Raw genomic sequence first — 16,523 nt, 5'->3', positions numbered from 1 at the left:
TCAGTAAGTTCCAGAAGTTGGGATAATGCCCAAGAGATCACTGCTCTTTTTTTTTTTCTTGGCATGCCAGGCTGGAGAGATCCAAGAGACCTTCTATGGTACTGGGCACTATCATACCCAGTGCTGCCTGGCTTCCAGCTCCCCTCTGCCTTTGTGGTTCCTACTGATGCTTGCCCGGGTTTGGGAGTGTCTCTGAGCTCCTGTGGTTACTCAGCAGGCGACTTCAGAGGAGGACTCTGGCTCGGTCTTGCCTGAAGCTGGGAAAAAACCGACATATCTGTGCGCAGAAGACAGCACACGTTCCCATTTGTTCCTTGTACACAGAGCTGAGCTCTAGTGAGGAGATCATCTAAGGTGCCTGGTGTCAAGTCTTTTGGGTGACAACTTTGGACTTTTCGGGGGCCAGCAAATGATCCAAGGAGAGTATTTTGCTGGCCCCACACAAGAGACTGTGCATCATGAGAACATTTACTAGGTACATAGTTCTCCCAGTTTCCCCAGTGGATGCTTATGACAGCCCATTCTGGTGGTGGTCAGGCTGTGTGATGTTTACAGATGAGAGAACTAAGAATCTCAGAGTTAATGATTTATCCAAGGGGGTTATGGGTTATCTTCAGGAATCCAGATCTTTGACAACTTTCTAGCAAGTGACGGGGTCTTTATTCAGTCTTGATCTCTGCAGTGTGGCCCATGTCAGACTGAGTCTGAACAACGGATCGCTTTGGAGTGACTGTAACCTAGAATCAACCACGGGAACACCTGTGCACCTAGCCGTGGCGTTTCCTCACTCGACTGTGTTTTTCTGCCATCCCTCAGAGGTTAATTATACCTTATGGGTCATCACCACTGGTAAGAAAAACTATTTGCTTGGACAATGATAATGACACTGTCTACAACAGGGGTCAGCAGGTTGTTTTTCTTATTTTTTTTTCCTGTAAACAAAACAAGATGATAAATGTTACAGGCTGTATCCTGCTGATGGACATGAAAAGCAGCCTTGGACAACATGTGTTAATGGGAATGGATGTAATCCAATAAAATGTCATTTACAAAAACAGGGGACAAGCTGAATTTGTCTCGCAGGCTGTATGTAGTTTGCTGACCCATTATCTACATTTGTACAGGTGTATCTGCTGTCTCTTTGGAAGCTGCAAACTTGTCCTAATGAATAAAGGACAGTGACAAGCACTCCCTCGGTTAGAACAAAGTAAGTGTAATAGAAGAAAACGAGGCTGGCTTTAAATGACTGAGTACATCCATATCGGACTAACATCCAGCCAGCCGTATTCAACCTTACTAGAATAAAAATCAGAAACTTGAACTGGACGTGGTGGCGCACGCCTTTAGTCCCAGCACTCGGGAGGCAGAGTTAGGAGGGTTGCCATGAGTTCAAGGCCCCCTAAGACTACATAGTGAATTCCAAGTCAGCCTGAGCTAGAGTGAGACCCTATCTCTGAAAGACAAGAAGATCAGAAACTTAAAATGAGAATTTGTTAGCATGTCCAATATTGACTGAGAGAAAGAGAAAGTGAAGGAGAAGGAGGAAGACACTCAAGTTTCCCAGTGATTCCACAAGGCCTGTCTTCACAGTGTGGGCAGTTGTGGTCTCCAGCATGGCCAGCCTCCCAGTACCAGGATGTTAGCCTTCCAGTTGTCCTGTCTCTCCAGATTTGCTCTGTAGGGAGGAATCATTTGTACAAACAAATTCCCATGGTAAAAAACATGGTGTCTTGTTTACATCTTAACCTTTTAATGTGAGTCAGTCCCTGAAAACGAAATGTTCTCTGCGTGTCCTGGAAAAAGAATCTGGGGTGTTCGTGGGCTGAAAGCCAGCCATCACCTGAGCTGTGGCAGGCCTGCACTGCACGCCCCTGGCAGCCCGACGCAGAAGGTGCACATTGATGGCAATTGATTTACATGGCACCGTGGTTTTTCATTCATGCCTTTCCCTGACTACAGCATGGTCGTATTCCTCCTGACTAGGCCAGAAGTATGTCTAAAGACGCCTATTTTCATTTGCCTGTCTCCAAGTTTTAGGTGCAGAAGGCAAATAACAGAGATTATGTGACGGAAAGTAGCCGTGGGATATCAGATTAGTCTGTCAATCGAGAGGTTCAGCGAGCACTTTGCTCAGAAGACAAGAGTTGAAATGTTTAGCTTCACCCATCATATATCTAGTGAGGACAGCATCCGCTTACAAAAACTTGAACATAGAACACAGTTTGATCTCTTGCAAGGGCATTGGAGGTAGGATAGTTTGGGCTTATGCAACAGCAGCAAATCCCACATTTCAGTGACTTGGCACACAATGATCGATTCCGCCCTTTTGCGCTCACTCGCTCGCTCACCCAGGGTCATGGAAGATGCCTCGTCTGGAATATCAGCAGTTGCCTCAATGAGGCAAAAGAGAAACTGGAGAATCACGTAAGGGCTTTTCAAACATCGTTGCCTCTAGTATCTCATTAGCCAGAACAGAAGCCACATGGTATATCTATTTCACGGGGGTTTGGAAACGTGGTCTTCTGTGTGTCAGCTGCAGGCGCCCTATAGAGCATGTGTGCAGGTGTTGCAGGACCTCCTCAGATATGGCTGGCAGAGATTGACAGGGAAAGAACTCTGGATTGAGGAAAAGGGTGGACAACATGCCTGCTTCCTGCTAGGTTGCCCTGTTCTGCCTGAGCTGTCTCCATGTTTTTGCTAATATGGGAATACTTGGGAGTGGCAGTTTTCAGTTAAACAGATGAATATCTGTTCAATCTTACTGAGATTCAATTAACACAAGGAGCTGTCAACAGTCACTTATACCTATGTTGTAAGTCAGATTACCTCCCTTCCCATGACTCAGTTTCTTCTGAGAACTCTAAGATCCGAGTTCCTAAAAGCATCCTTCAGGAGGGAAGATGGAGCTGAAATATACTCAGATGCCCTCCCCTTGCTTGTCAGGGTCTCATGAGTTAGACTACACTTAGGCACAAGTTATTTAAGTTCAACAACATGAACCTCAGATAGGTTAGTTACTTTGTTTTTTTTTTTAACCTTTATTGAAAAGTTCCATAAATATAGACAACATGCCACAATCCAAACGAACTTTAATTGTCCTAGTTCTCTGTCTTTGCTTTATGCATAGCTACTCTCCAAGCCGCTATGCAGGATAAGAGACTTGGAGACTGCAGTGTCAGGAGAGAGGGGAAGGGTAGCCTAGACGGTCCCAGCAATGACATGTCCCAGTGGACAGTTCTCACAAGCTTTGAGCTAACTTCTGGAAAAGTGAATAAAGCTGGGTTTATGTGGCAAGGTTAGCATAGAATTTAGAGAGAAAATTTTGTAGGGAATGAAGAGGACTTTTTTTAGGCTTCTATATTTGAGAACAAGAGGAGAGAAAGTAATTCATTACAGCTTTTAGACACCGATAGATTAAGTTACATGTGCCTACAAAATAAGTAAGATGAAGTCTTGGGCACTCTGGCAGAGGAGTCTGGAATGAAAATTATCCATCCGTATTGACCCTAGGAAGTCACTCTGGTGATGTACTGATGCCCTCCTGAGCCAGTCCCTGGACATGCGGTGCCTTGGGAAGGGAATTGCCTTATATAAGCACTCCTGGCAGTGAATCGTCAGCTCCTCACCTTGAAGGGCGTTGAAGGGCTGCAATCTCCATGGTGCACATGAACTTTTGCCCACAGAACATTCCTTGTTTGAATTATCTACCTTGAGAGGAACTGCAAAGATGTACCCAGATACAGATTTAGATTGCTCAGGAACACCAGGAAATGCATCTGGGCATGTATTCATGGAGTGTAATCAGCTTAGCTGGTGACCCATTTTCCCCTCACTGCTAAGTGGATTCTCTTTTTTCACGGAGGCCTTTCATGGGGTATAATTTATATCATGAGTTTCTCAGGAATCCACGGAATTTCAGTAGTCATCTGCAAGTGCCCTCAATTCAAAAGGACATTGAGAGGCTGGAGAAATGGCTTAGCTGTTAAGGTGCTTGGCTGTGAAGCCTAAGGACCTATGTTCAACTCTCCAGGTCTCAAGTAAACTACATGCATAAAAATGAGGCAAGTGCAAGGTCACGCATGCCCACAGGGTGGCACAAGTGTCTGGAGTTCAATTGCAGTGGCTGAGGCCCTGGTGTGCCAATTCTTAGTCTGTCTCTCTCTCTCTCTCTCTCTCTCTCTCTCTCTCTCTCTCTTGCATAAAAAAATGGCCAGCCTGTTGGGCTTGCCTGAGAAAAAATACGTATTGGTCTGGAGTGATGGCTTAGGAGTTAAGGTGCTTGCCTACAAAGCCAAAGGACCCATGTTCAATTCCCCAGGACCCATGTAAGCCAGGTGCACAAGGTGGCACATGCATCTGGAGTGTGTTTAAAGTGGCTGGAGGCTCAAGGCTCTGGTGCTCCCATTCTCTCTCTCTCTCTCTCTCTCTCTCTCTCTCTCTGTCTCTCATGTGTGTGTGTTTGTGTCTGTTGCAGTCAGGTTCACATTGCTGGCAGAAATCACCTGACCAAGAGCAGCTTTTGGGAAAAAAGGGTTTATTTTGGCTTACAGACTCAAGGGGAAGCTCCACGATGTCCGGGGGAAACAATGGCATGAGCAGACAGTGGATATCAACCCCTGGCCAACATCAGGTGGACAACAGGAACAGGGGAGTGTGCCAAACACTGCCAAGGGGACACTGGCTATAACACCCATAAGCTCACCCCCACCAATACTCTGCCTCCAGGAGGCATTAAATCTCCATCAGCTGGGAACCTGGCATTTAGAACACCTAAGTTTATGGGGAACACCTGAATCAAACAAACTACCACAGTCTCTCTTTAAAATATTTTATGAATGGGGAGGGGATATGATGGAGAATGGAATCTCAAAGGGGAAAGTGGAGGGAGAAAGGGTATTACCATGGGATATTTTTTATAATCATGGAAAATGTTAATAAAAATTGAGAAAAAATATTATATGAGGCTGGAGAGATGTCTTAGTGGTTAAGTGCTTGCTTGTGAAGCCTAAGGACCCTGGCTCAAGGCTTGATTCCCCAGGACCCTTGTAAGCCAGATGCACAAGGTGGCATATGCATCTGGAGTTCGTTTGCAGTGGCTCGAGGCCCTGGTGCACCCATTCTCTCTCTCTATCTGCCTCTTTCTCTCTCTGTCTGCCTCTTCCCCCCCATATAAATAAATAAATAAATAAATAAATAAATAAAGCTTTTAAAAATATTTTTTAAATTTATTTATGGAAGAAAGGGGGAGAGAATTGGAACAACAGGACCTCCAGCCACTGTAAATAAATGCCAAATGCATGTGCCACCATGTGTACCTGGCTTACATGACTTCTGGGGAGTCAAACCTAGGTCCTTAGGCTTCACAGGCAAGCACCCTAACCACTAAGAAATCTCTCTAATCCATATGTCTCTCTTTTAAATAAATAAGATATCTTAAAAATAGGTCTTTATTTTTATGGTGTTAAATAGCACTTTTTAAAAATCAAGGAACAAGCCAGGCATGGTGGCACATGCCTTTAATCCCAGCACCTGGAAGGCAGAGGTAGGAGGATCACCATGAGTTAGAGGCCACCCTGAGACTACACAGTGAATTCCAGTTCAGGCTGAGCTAGAGTAAGACCCTACCTTGAAAAACAACAACAACAAAATTCAAGGAACACATCTACCATTAAGTTACCTTCAGGACTGGAAAGATGGCTTGATGGTTAAGAAATCTTGCTTGCAAGTATGAGGACCTGAGAGAGCCTGAAACTGCTGAAGTTTGGTTCCTCAGCAGCCATGTAAATAGCTGAGTGTGGCCACACATGTCTGTAAACCCAGTCCCCTGACACAGTCCGGAGATTTGCTTGGCCTTGTTGAATAATAATAATAATAATAATAATAATAATAATAATAATAATGTGAAAATGGCAGGTGTGACTTGAGTGAGAGACTCCATCTCAAGAAAATAGGTAAATGAGAGAAAAGAGGACCCCTGACATTCCCCTTTGACTTCCACACTTGTGCCCACATGGCACACATATGTGCACACACATGTGCATATGCTAATACAGATCACATCATACACTATACCATATATACCCTACACACACACACACACACACACACAGAGAGAGAGAGAGAGAGAGAGAGAGAGAGAGAGAGAGTCCAAAAAGTTATTCAGCTGGGCGCGGTGGTGCATGCCTTTAATCCCAGCACTTGGGAGGCAGAGGTAGGAGTCTCACCATGAGTTTGAGGCCACCCTGAGACTACATAGTGATCTCCAGGCCAGTCTGAGCTACAGTGAGACCCTACCTCAAAAAAAAAAAATTTAAAAAGTTATTTTCCTAGACCCAAACGCTTTTTCTCTATTATTATTTGAGAAAGACAAAGAGAGTAAGAAAGTGCCCAAGAGAGCCAGGGCCCCTTGCCACTGGGAACAAAATGCAGACACCTACATCACCGTGTGTGTGGCCTCACATTTGTACTAAGTAATCAAACTCAGCCCATCAGGCTTTAGAAGCAGGAACATTGAACCACTGAGTGATCTCCCCAGTCCAAAGAAACTGTTACATTGTTGTTTGAGGTGGGATCCCACTGTAGCCAAGGCTGACCCAAAACTCACTCTGTAGCCCAGGTTGGCCTTGAACTCGTACCCAGTTCTCTTACCTCAGCCTCTTGAGTGTTGAGGCTAAAGGTGTGTGATGCCATGACCAAATCTTTGGTTTTATCAATATATGTCATCTCATGTTTGAAACTCTACTATGATGTTTTCACAAATGTGGTCATTCAAGTTGTAGGTACAGATTTATTAGCACACAGCCAAATACACCCCCTCGGGTGTTGTCAAGTGAACAATGAAGGAATAATGGCAGAATTGCTATGATATGCATTCAATTTAAGAAAATACTTAGAACTTCTGGGATTTTTTTTTTTTACAATATTTATTTGAGAGAGATATGAAAAAGAGGCAGAGGGAGTGAGCATGGATATGTCAGGGCCTCATGTTACAGAAAATGAACTCCAAACGCATGTACCACTTTGTGCATCTGACCCTACATAGGTACTGGGTAATTGAACCTGGGACATCAGGTTCTGCATGTAAGTGCCTTCAACCACTGAGCCATCTCTCCAGCCCAAGAAATTCTGGTTTCTAAGGGTAGTTTGTGAGTTACGGAGTATTGGATGGATTATGGCCAAGTTTCATGAGCCATGCTACTCAGAATTGCATTACATGCTTTGTATGAAGTGGGGAAGATAAAAGCAGGGTGGAATGTAATGTCTGCTCTAGAGTTTGCTTCCCAGACTCAAGAACCAGACTGGAAGTGAATATACTGAGTGGTGGTCAGAATCGTAGCTCCCTGTGCAGGGGTTCTTCCCAAGCCCTCAGAGCATCCCGGGGTGTCACGGCCGCTGCGCTGACCTACATCGACGTGGATTATGGGTAATCGGATTTACCACTCGGAAGCCGAGACTATACCTATTCAAAACACACAAGGTATTTCCTACAGCTAAATATGGCTTTAGTTTTTCGCTATTTCCTGCAAGTCCTGATCTCTTGGGATATACACGCAGCTCAGCCTTCCTGTTGGCCAGGATGTACCTGCTCAGAGGAGAGCTTTGGCAGGTGTGCGCTGCTGGCAGGCTGGAGGGTGGGGGGGGGGGTGGGCTTTCTCTCTGTTTTTAATAAGAGCACTTTCATACGTGCATATGTAGAGATTTGATCATGGTTCCATCCCTTTGTCCCTTTTTGTCCCCTACCCCTACCTTTCACTCCAAGGACCCTCCCTTTCAAGGTGGTCCTCACTGGTTTTCTTTTCTGGGTCCTTCCATTTGTCCTCCTCTGCTCTCCATGTCAAAATGTTGATGGGCTCAGGACCATGCTGATCTCGAGGGAGGATCAATAATCACTGTGCGGTCATGAATGAAGCCCGTGCACCTCAGAAGGACAGGGTTCCAAAGTGCGCGTGTGTACCTGTGGTCTTACATTCTTTCTGCCTTTCCCTGAGCCTTGGAGGGGGTGGTAGAAATCTTCTCGAGTGTTAAGCCCTCAACGCCCTCTTATTTTCTATTTTGAAGAGTCTCAAGTCTCCTCAGAGTCTACCAGGGATGGACTGTCTGTAGCGATGCTCTGGAGTGAGTGGTCACAGGCTGAGCTGGCAGGAAATGCTAAATCTCTGAGGTTTGATTTAGTTGGTGCTGGACCTTAGTGAGCTAGACATTTGTTTACCAACAGAAGTCTCTTTTATTTCAAGTGGATTTTTTTGTTCTTCTAATTCCCATGTCTAATACCAGAATTCACCTGACACTCCTTGCAGGTTTCCTGACGTTTGTTTCTGGTTTCTTGTACAGGAGTTTGCAGTGCATGTCTGTGTCTTTGGAAAAGATTCCAGGCAGCTTTCACAAAGAGCTCAAGCAAGTGAGAATCGAGAATGCACCCTTATCTGAACTTCCCCGAGGGTCCTTCATCAACATGAGCACCTTGCAGTACCTATGGCTCAATTTTAACAATGTCACCGTGATTCACCCGGGAGCTTTGGAGCACCTACCAGAGTTGAGAGAGCTGAGGCTGGAAGGGAATAAACTCCGTTCAGTACCATGGACAGCGTTCAGCTCCACTCCTCTCCTGAGGGTCCTGGATCTCAAACACAACAGGATAGAGGCACTCCCTGAACTGGCTCTTCAATTCTTAGCCAATCTGACCTACCTAGACTTATCCTCCAATAGGCTGACAGTTATATCTAAGAATGTCTTTTTGAACTGGCCAGCCCAGCAGAAACACCAGCAGTATGGTTGTGGGGTTGGGACTCTCTCCAGCACAGTACTGGCAATCCACGACAACCCCTGGGTATGTGACTGCCGTCTAAGGGGGCTTGTCCAGTTTGTTAAGCCCATCAGCCTCCCATTCATCCTGGTGAATTCCTACCTGATATGCCAGGGACCCCTCTCCAAGGCAGGGCAGCTTTTTCATGAGATTGAGATCAGTGCTTGCACAAAGCCACAGGTCTCAACCTCCAGCATCAATGTCACCATCCAGGTAGGACAGAATGTGACTCTGCAGTGTTTGGCACAGGCCAACCCCTCACCAACCATTACATGGATATATCCATTGAGCATGTGGAGAAAATTTGATGGTAAGCCATGTGTATCTGCTCAGCATATTGGGGGGGGGATCAGTGATAGATCTATAGTAACATGGTCTCTTCAGGAAGGGCCTATACTGCAGGCATCATGGGGAGAGGTTCAGGTAAAATGAGTATAGGCCTGGATGAACTCTCCATTGAAGAAGAGATCCTGAAACAGAGTCTTACATTCAGCATTATTTTTTAAAAAAATTATTTTTAATTATTTGAGAGCGACAGAGAGAGAGAGAGAAAGAGGCAGATAGATAGAGAGAGAATGGGTGTGCCAGGGTCTCCAGCCACTGCAAATGAACTCCAGATGCATGCTCCGCCTTGTACATCTGGCTTACATGGATCCTGGGTAATCAAGCCTTGAACCAGGGTCCTTAGGCTTCACAGTCAAGTGCCTAACCGCTAAGCCATTTCTCCAGCCCCACATTCAGCATTATTTAAAATGATTGCAGAAAGATTTCACATATAAATAGATATATTGCAGCAGATGACTTGTTCTAGGTGTTACAGAATATAAAAATTCTATAACATATATAGCATATAAAATACAATATACAGATGTTATAGAATTATATGCAAATAAATATATTCTTTGGGGGCCTCTAGATAAAATAGACCACTGTGCTATGGATTTTAGAATTCTAGAATTTCAGGCTAGTACCGACTGTAGCGAGTATCTATTATTTGCTTCCTGTACTTGCATTTGGGAGGCTTCTTCTTTGAACTAGGGTCACCAAAGCCTGTTCTAGAGGTTTGAATTCAATAAGTCAAATACCAAGGACTTGTAATGTTTCCAGTGTTCCTTACCCCTTTGCCCCCTGCCCTTAGCTCTTATCAGATAAGGCTGGCATGTCCTATACATGGACTGGGTTTTCTGTATTGATCAGATGTTATTAGCTCAAAATTATAATACTTAAGTCCAAGAGGAAGGGGGTGAGTTTCATGGGCTGCCCCTCCCTGCCAAACTGGGATTTGAACCTGCCTCACCTTTTCTAGAGCTCTATGTTCTGTCTTTATAACTCAGCTGCAAACCTGTGTAGCTTCCTGCAAATCAAAAATCCAGGTATAGCTGAAGGATATTTGCACATCTCGGAACCTTCCTCTGTCTAGAAGGCAATTTGAAATATCACAGTAAGATTGAGAGGTGGGGCTGATGAGTTGGCTAGGTGGTTAAAACGATTCCCTGCAAAGCCTGATGGCCTGGGTTTGATACTGTAGTACTCACATGAAATTAGTTGCGCAAAGTGGCGCGTGTGTCTGGAGCTCATTTGTAGCAGCTAGAGACCATGGCATGTCCATTCTCATTTTCATTTTATTTCCCTTTCTCTCTCTCTGCTTGTAAATAATTAAATAATTTTTTTAAAAAATGAAAAGATTTGAGAGGTGCATGTATTCACCCAGATAGTTGTCATACATGATGAAAATCCTCCAGATGGTTAAAAAATATGCTGAATTAACTGAATGTTTCTCTTTTGTCTATAATTCAATCTTACCACGTAGCCTGAAAGGCAAATACTAAGGGTGCGAGAGAGATGGGATTCGCCACTGTAGCCTCTTTTAAAACCAGGAAATGCATCCAGACATTGGCTTTTGTAATGCTATATCTAGTCTCCCATAAATAATAACAGCTAAGACTTATTGATACTTGCTATCAAACTTTTGAGGTGATGGCTATCATTTCATTTTACTGACATGGACATTGAGGCTAAGACAATTTAAGCACCTTGCCCAGGATGTATATGTAATAAGGGATGGGAACCCAGATATTTGGCTGCAGGCACTGTACCTCTGGGAAGTGAGAAGGAGCTCACCATATCAAAATTGTGAGAAATCCAACAGCCATGAACAATGTGGGAGTAACTGCTGATGGTAAAAAAAAACCAAAAAAACATGAGAAGTGGTCTACCGATCACAAAGTGCAAATTAATGTAGCTGCTTATTATTGCTTTTATAAATTGAAAATAAGGGCTTCTATTTTTTTTTAAAGAAAATCATGTGATCTTCTTGGGTAGAAGAGTAGGCTCTAGACTAACTGCTGCTTCTGAACAGCTCTTACTGTGGGTAAATTGAAGGACCACTCCTCAACATCTTGAATGAAGTTCTTTACCTTATGGGATTTCCAGGAAGACAACCCCTGCACCAGGTCCATCCTTACTAAGTGTTGGCCATAATTCTTTTTGCAAGGAGAGAGGGAGATAAAAAGAGAGAGAGGGAGAGGGGCGGGGGGGGAGAGAATGGAGAATAGGCACATATACACGCCACGGCCTCTTGCCACTGCAAGTGAATTCCAGATGCATGCACCCCTTTTGTGCTTCTGGCTTTATGTGGGTACTTGGAATTGAACCTTGGCCATCAAGCTTTGCAAGCAAACACTTTTAACTGCTGAGCCATCTCATCAGCCCCACCATCATTTTTTTTTTTTTTAAACAAGCCTGGTAAGTGGGGCTGAGGAGCTAAAGGCAGCTGGCTCAGCAGCTAAAGGCACCTGATTACAAAGCTGGCTGGCGCTAGTTTGATTCCCCAGTCACCCATATGAAGCTGTATACAAAAAGTGGCACACCTATCTGATGTTCATTTGTAGTCATAAGAGACCCTGGTATGCAATCATGCACATGTGTGTGAAAACACACACCTATCTGATGTTCATTTGTAGTCATAAGAGACCCTGGTATGCAATCATGCATATGTGTGTGAAAACACACACACACACACACTCACACTCACACACACAAACATTGTAAAAAAAAACAAACCTGGAATTGCTGGGACTCTCCAGCTATGTAACAGAGAAACACACAGCCGCTCTCCTCTTCTCTCCATCCAGTGTTGACTTCCTCTGCTGCAGAAGATGCTGTTCTGTCCCAGCTGGTCATTCTTGCTGCTCACCATGTAGACACTGGAAATTATACCTGCATGGCCTCTAACTTCATTGGCAGGAGCACACTTGCCATCTCCCTCCATGTCCAGCCTGCCCGCGTCCTGTCGTTAGCCCATTCTCTCGCTGTCTCCCCAGAGAGAGATGCCTACGTGGACCTGCGTGTGGCCAAGCAGACGATGCATGGGATCTTGCTGGAGTGGCTTGTGGTGGCCAAGCCCTTTGAGGACCAGTGGTTCACCCTCTACATTGCGTCCGATGAAGCCCTGCGGAAGGAAGTGGTCCACATCGGCCCTGGAATCAACACATACGCGGTCAATGACCTCCTTCCTGGTATAAAATATGAAGCGTGTCTCAGCTTGGAGAACCAGCCACCGGGCCGGGGCCAGTGTGTGGTCTTCGTGATGGGCAGACACAGTGCAGAGCTGGACAGTCGTGAGCGCCTTCTGCATGCCACAGTGGTCCTGTGTGCTGTCCTTCTGTCAGTACCTGTGGGCGTTTATGTCTGGGCAGCTCGGGGTCCCTGCAGTTGCACTGAATGGGGGCTCCGCTGCTGTCCTACATGCAGAAAAGCCCCCAGGTGCCCTCAAGCAGTCCCACAGTGCAAGGAAGGCTCCTTTCTCAACATCCCAGCTTTCTATGAGGACAAGGAGGAACATGGAGTCATGGAGGGGGACGAGATAGAAAAGAGCAACAGTTAAACAGCTCAGGCCTTTCCAGCTCTTAAAACCAACTCTCTATGGCAGTGCAAGTTGACTCCATCCATCCACTGAACAAGTATCGAGCACTTAATTGTGTTTCAAGCATGAACCTTGACCAAAGGAGCTCATAAAGGGACATCAAGCTGGGCATGGTGGCTCAGGCCTTTAATCCCAGCACTTGGGAGGCAGAGGTAGGAGGATCGCTATGAGTTCGAGGCCACCCTGAGACTACGTAGTGAATTCCAGGTCAGCCTGAGCTAGACTGAAACCCTATCTCAAAAATCAAAAAACAAAATAAATAAATAAATAAAGGGACATCAGGCTGAGAGATGGCTGAGTGGTTAAGGCACTTGCCTATGAAGCCTAAGGACCCAGGTTCGATTCTCCAGGTCCCACGTAAGCCAGATGCATTAGGCGGCGCATGTATCTGGAGTTTGTTTGCAGTGGCTAGAGACCCTGGCGTGTCCATTCTCTCCCCCTCCCCCGTCTCTAATAGATAAATAAATAAATAAAAATAAATCTTTTTTTTAAAAAAAGAAAGAAAAGAAAGGGACATTGTTCTTATCTCCATGGAGCTAAAGTCAGTGCAGCTGTGACTTACAAATGAATCATTTTATTAGGCATAGTGGCTGGGATGCTCTTTGTATATAGATCTCCCTACAGCATTTACATGTGTAGCACTTCACATATTATCCTGCAAAGGAAAGTAGACTATGTGAAGAAATCTAAGTCCAGAAACTTCAATGATTAGCCTAACCTTGCCCATCTAGCCAGCAGCAAAGCAGTGCCCTGGGAAGGACTAATTTCATTGTTCCTAAAATAAGGGAAGAGGCTGGCTTTCTTACTTCAACCATTGTGCTCATGAGCATTTAGTGATCATCACTGGTTAAAATACACATCTTATTTATTTATTTATTTGAGAGAGAGAGAGGCAGAAAAAGAATGGGTGTTCCAGGGTCTCTAACCACTACAAATGAACTCCAGATGCATGTGCCACCTTGTGCATCTGGCTTATGTGGGAACTGTGGAGTTGAAACTGCGTCCTTAGACTTCACAGGCAAGTTCTAAGCCATCTTCCCAACCCTAAAATAAATCTTTTTTTTTTAAAAAAAATATTTTTATTTATTTATTTGAGAGCGATAGACAGAGAAAGAGGCAGATAGAGAGAGGGAGAGAGAATGGGTGCACCAGGGCCTCCAGCCACTGCAAATGAGTTCTAGATGTGTGTGCCTTCTTGTGCATCTGGCTAACATGGGTCCTGGGGAGTCGAGCCTCGAATTGGGGTCCTTAGGCTTCACAGGCAAGCGCTTAACTGCTAAGCCATCTCTCCAGCCCCTAAAATAAATCTTTTGAGGGAAGGTATCACTCTAGCCAAGGCTGACTTAGATTCACTTTGTATCCTAGGTTGGCAGTCCTCTGATCTCAGCTTTCCAAGTGCTGGGATTAAAAGTGTGAGCCACCATACTGGCTTGAAAATATATTTTTTAATCTTTTTTTTTTTTTTTGCCAGTTGTGGTGGCTCATGCCTCTAATCCTGGCACTTGGGAGGCAGAGATAGGAGGATTGCCATGAGTTCAAGGTCACCCTGAGACTACATAGTGAGTTCCAGGTCAGCCTGGGCTAGAGTGAGACCTTACCTTGAAAATCAAAAACAAAAAACAAAAACAAATCCTTTTTTTGTCTGCACAGAAGAAATAAACGCTTTTTGATAGAAATTTCCAGTCATGCCAAAAATAGAATCGCAATTGCACTCTTTCTGTCAGCTTCCACATTTTCTAGTCTTATTTCATCTGGTCATTCCCTCATCTAGTTTTAAAATTTTGCATCTTAAAGCAAACAGAAAGCCTCTCACTAGTTTATCTGTAAATATTTTAATTTGACCTCTAACAAATAAAGCCTTAAGCAAGCATAACCACAAGGTTATTATCTCTAGGAACATATATTTTTGTTTTGCATGTACCTATATTTCAATTTGAAAATATGTGTACAACACACACATATAACAAGAACTTTTTAAGATATTTTATTTATGTATTGGGGGGGGGACAGAAAAAGAAGCAGCGACAGAGAGAAAATGGGCTTGCCAGATCCTCCAGCCACTGCAAACAAATTCCAGACACATACACCACCTTGTGCATCTGGCTTATGTGGGTCCTGGTGAATCGAACCTGAGACCTTTGGCTTTGCTGGCAAGTGCCTTAACGGCTAAGCCATCTCTCCAGCCCTAATGAGAACTTTGAAAGAGAAATGCGCTCTGGCACAGTTTTAAAGGCAAGTGATTGGCATGAGGTAGGAAAGTGTGCTGCTTTGGGCTCTATGTGTTACTCCCCATAGGACTGAAGGCCAGTGGTCTATGAGGCTTGGAGGGTGTGGTCACCACAAAGTGGCCATGTGCTAACACGAAGGTGGGAGTGTGTGCTGTGATCTTCACTTCGACAAAGAGAGCTTGATGATGGACATGGGACAGCCGAGGAGGAGGAGTGGGAGGGAAGAGGCCACAGAATAGAAGCAAGCCTAGGAAGGAGAGTTGGAAACACATTGCAGAGAAGCAATGTTCAGCTGATGTGGGCATGGAGATGTGAGGATGGAGAATGGGGTCCAGCAACGACTTCTGATAACTGGATTTCTAAAAGACTCTTAGGTTTCCTCTTAAAAAGCCCCAAAGATTCACAATTTATATGGTCCTAGACTTAGGATGGATTGCTTTTACTTAATGATTTTTTTTTAACTTTATAATGGCACCAAAGTAAGACACACTTAGTGGAAACCCATATTTGAATTGATGGTTGGTCTTTCCTAGGCTTGTGATATGCATGAGTCTCTCTGAAGATGATGAGCAATGGCAGCCCCCTATTTCTGGTCATCCTGTGATTTCTCTCTCTCTTTCTCTCTCTCACACACACACTTGAGATTCTACAGTGTGCTGTAGTACTAAGCTAGAATGTGAAGTATTAAGCTGCTTTGACTTACAATATTTTCCGTGTACAATGATTTTACGGGGATCATCTGCATATGTGATGTCATGTTATCTATGCTAATGTCCTTAAGACCTTCTGCTTAATGCCTTTTAAAAGACGCTATAGCTTTACATTCCATTGTCATATTCTTAGGATATATCATGATTTTATCTATTTAGAGTTTATTTTTTCTTTATCAAAAAATTATTTATTATCTTTATGTGCGTGTGTGTGAGAGAGACAGAGAGAGAGGGAGAGAATGGGTACACCAGGGCCTTCAGCTGCTGCAAACAAACTCCAAATTGTATCTGGTTTTCATGAGTCCTGAGGATTTGAACCCCTGTCCTTAGACCTTGCAGGCAAGTGCCTTAACCACAAAGCCATCTCCCCAGCCCTACTTAGAGTTTAGACTGTGTGTGTGTGTGTGTGTGTGTGTGTGTGTGTGTGTGCGCACGCGCACTAGGGATCAAGCCCAGAGCCTTGCCTCACTTGTGCGAGGCAAGCATGCTGCCATTGAGCTACATCCAGGTCCAGACATTGTCATTTGTAATTAGGACTATGTGCTTTTAGGACAAAGCCTTCTCTAATCCCAACAACTTGAAGGAGGGGCCGGCACTGATGATGGACTCTGATCACTGATGCACAGGGATGACTGAAAAAATTATCGAGTAATAACAAGGGACTGGATCTCAGTTAGTCAAAGAGGTACAGTAGCATGGTTTCATAATGACATGCAGATTCCCCAAAGCCAGCCCATTACTACTGTACTTCATTAATCAAAGCATGGTGGCTTGAACTGGGACCACTTCAAAGTTTACACACACACACACACACACACACACACACACACACACACACACATATATATATATACTAA

The 16,523-nt window shown here is 44.5% G+C and overlaps 1 protein-coding gene across 1 annotated transcript; it reads left to right on the top strand.

The window, feature by feature from the left end:
• The first annotated feature begins 7,496 nt into the window (after positions 1-7,496).
• On the top strand, positions 7,497-12,689 carry Lrit2 (leucine rich repeat, Ig-like and transmembrane domains 2). The gene is made up of 3 exons (XM_004657835.2): positions 7,497-7,606; positions 8,332-9,113; positions 11,938-12,689. The coding sequence occupies exons 1-3, from the start codon at positions 7,497-7,499 to the stop codon at positions 12,687-12,689; spliced, it is 1,644 nt and encodes a 547-aa protein (XP_004657892.2).
• Positions 12,690-16,523: the final 3,834 nt, after the last annotated feature.

The sequence above is a fragment of the Jaculus jaculus genome, chromosome 18, assembly GCF_020740685.1.
Source record: "Jaculus jaculus isolate mJacJac1 chromosome 18, mJacJac1.mat.Y.cur, whole genome shotgun sequence".
Lineage (NCBI taxonomy): Eukaryota > Metazoa > Chordata > Mammalia > Rodentia > Dipodidae > Jaculus > Jaculus jaculus.
Note: the sequence above shows the minus strand (reverse complement) of the source record. Positions and strands in the feature narration are given on the sequence as shown.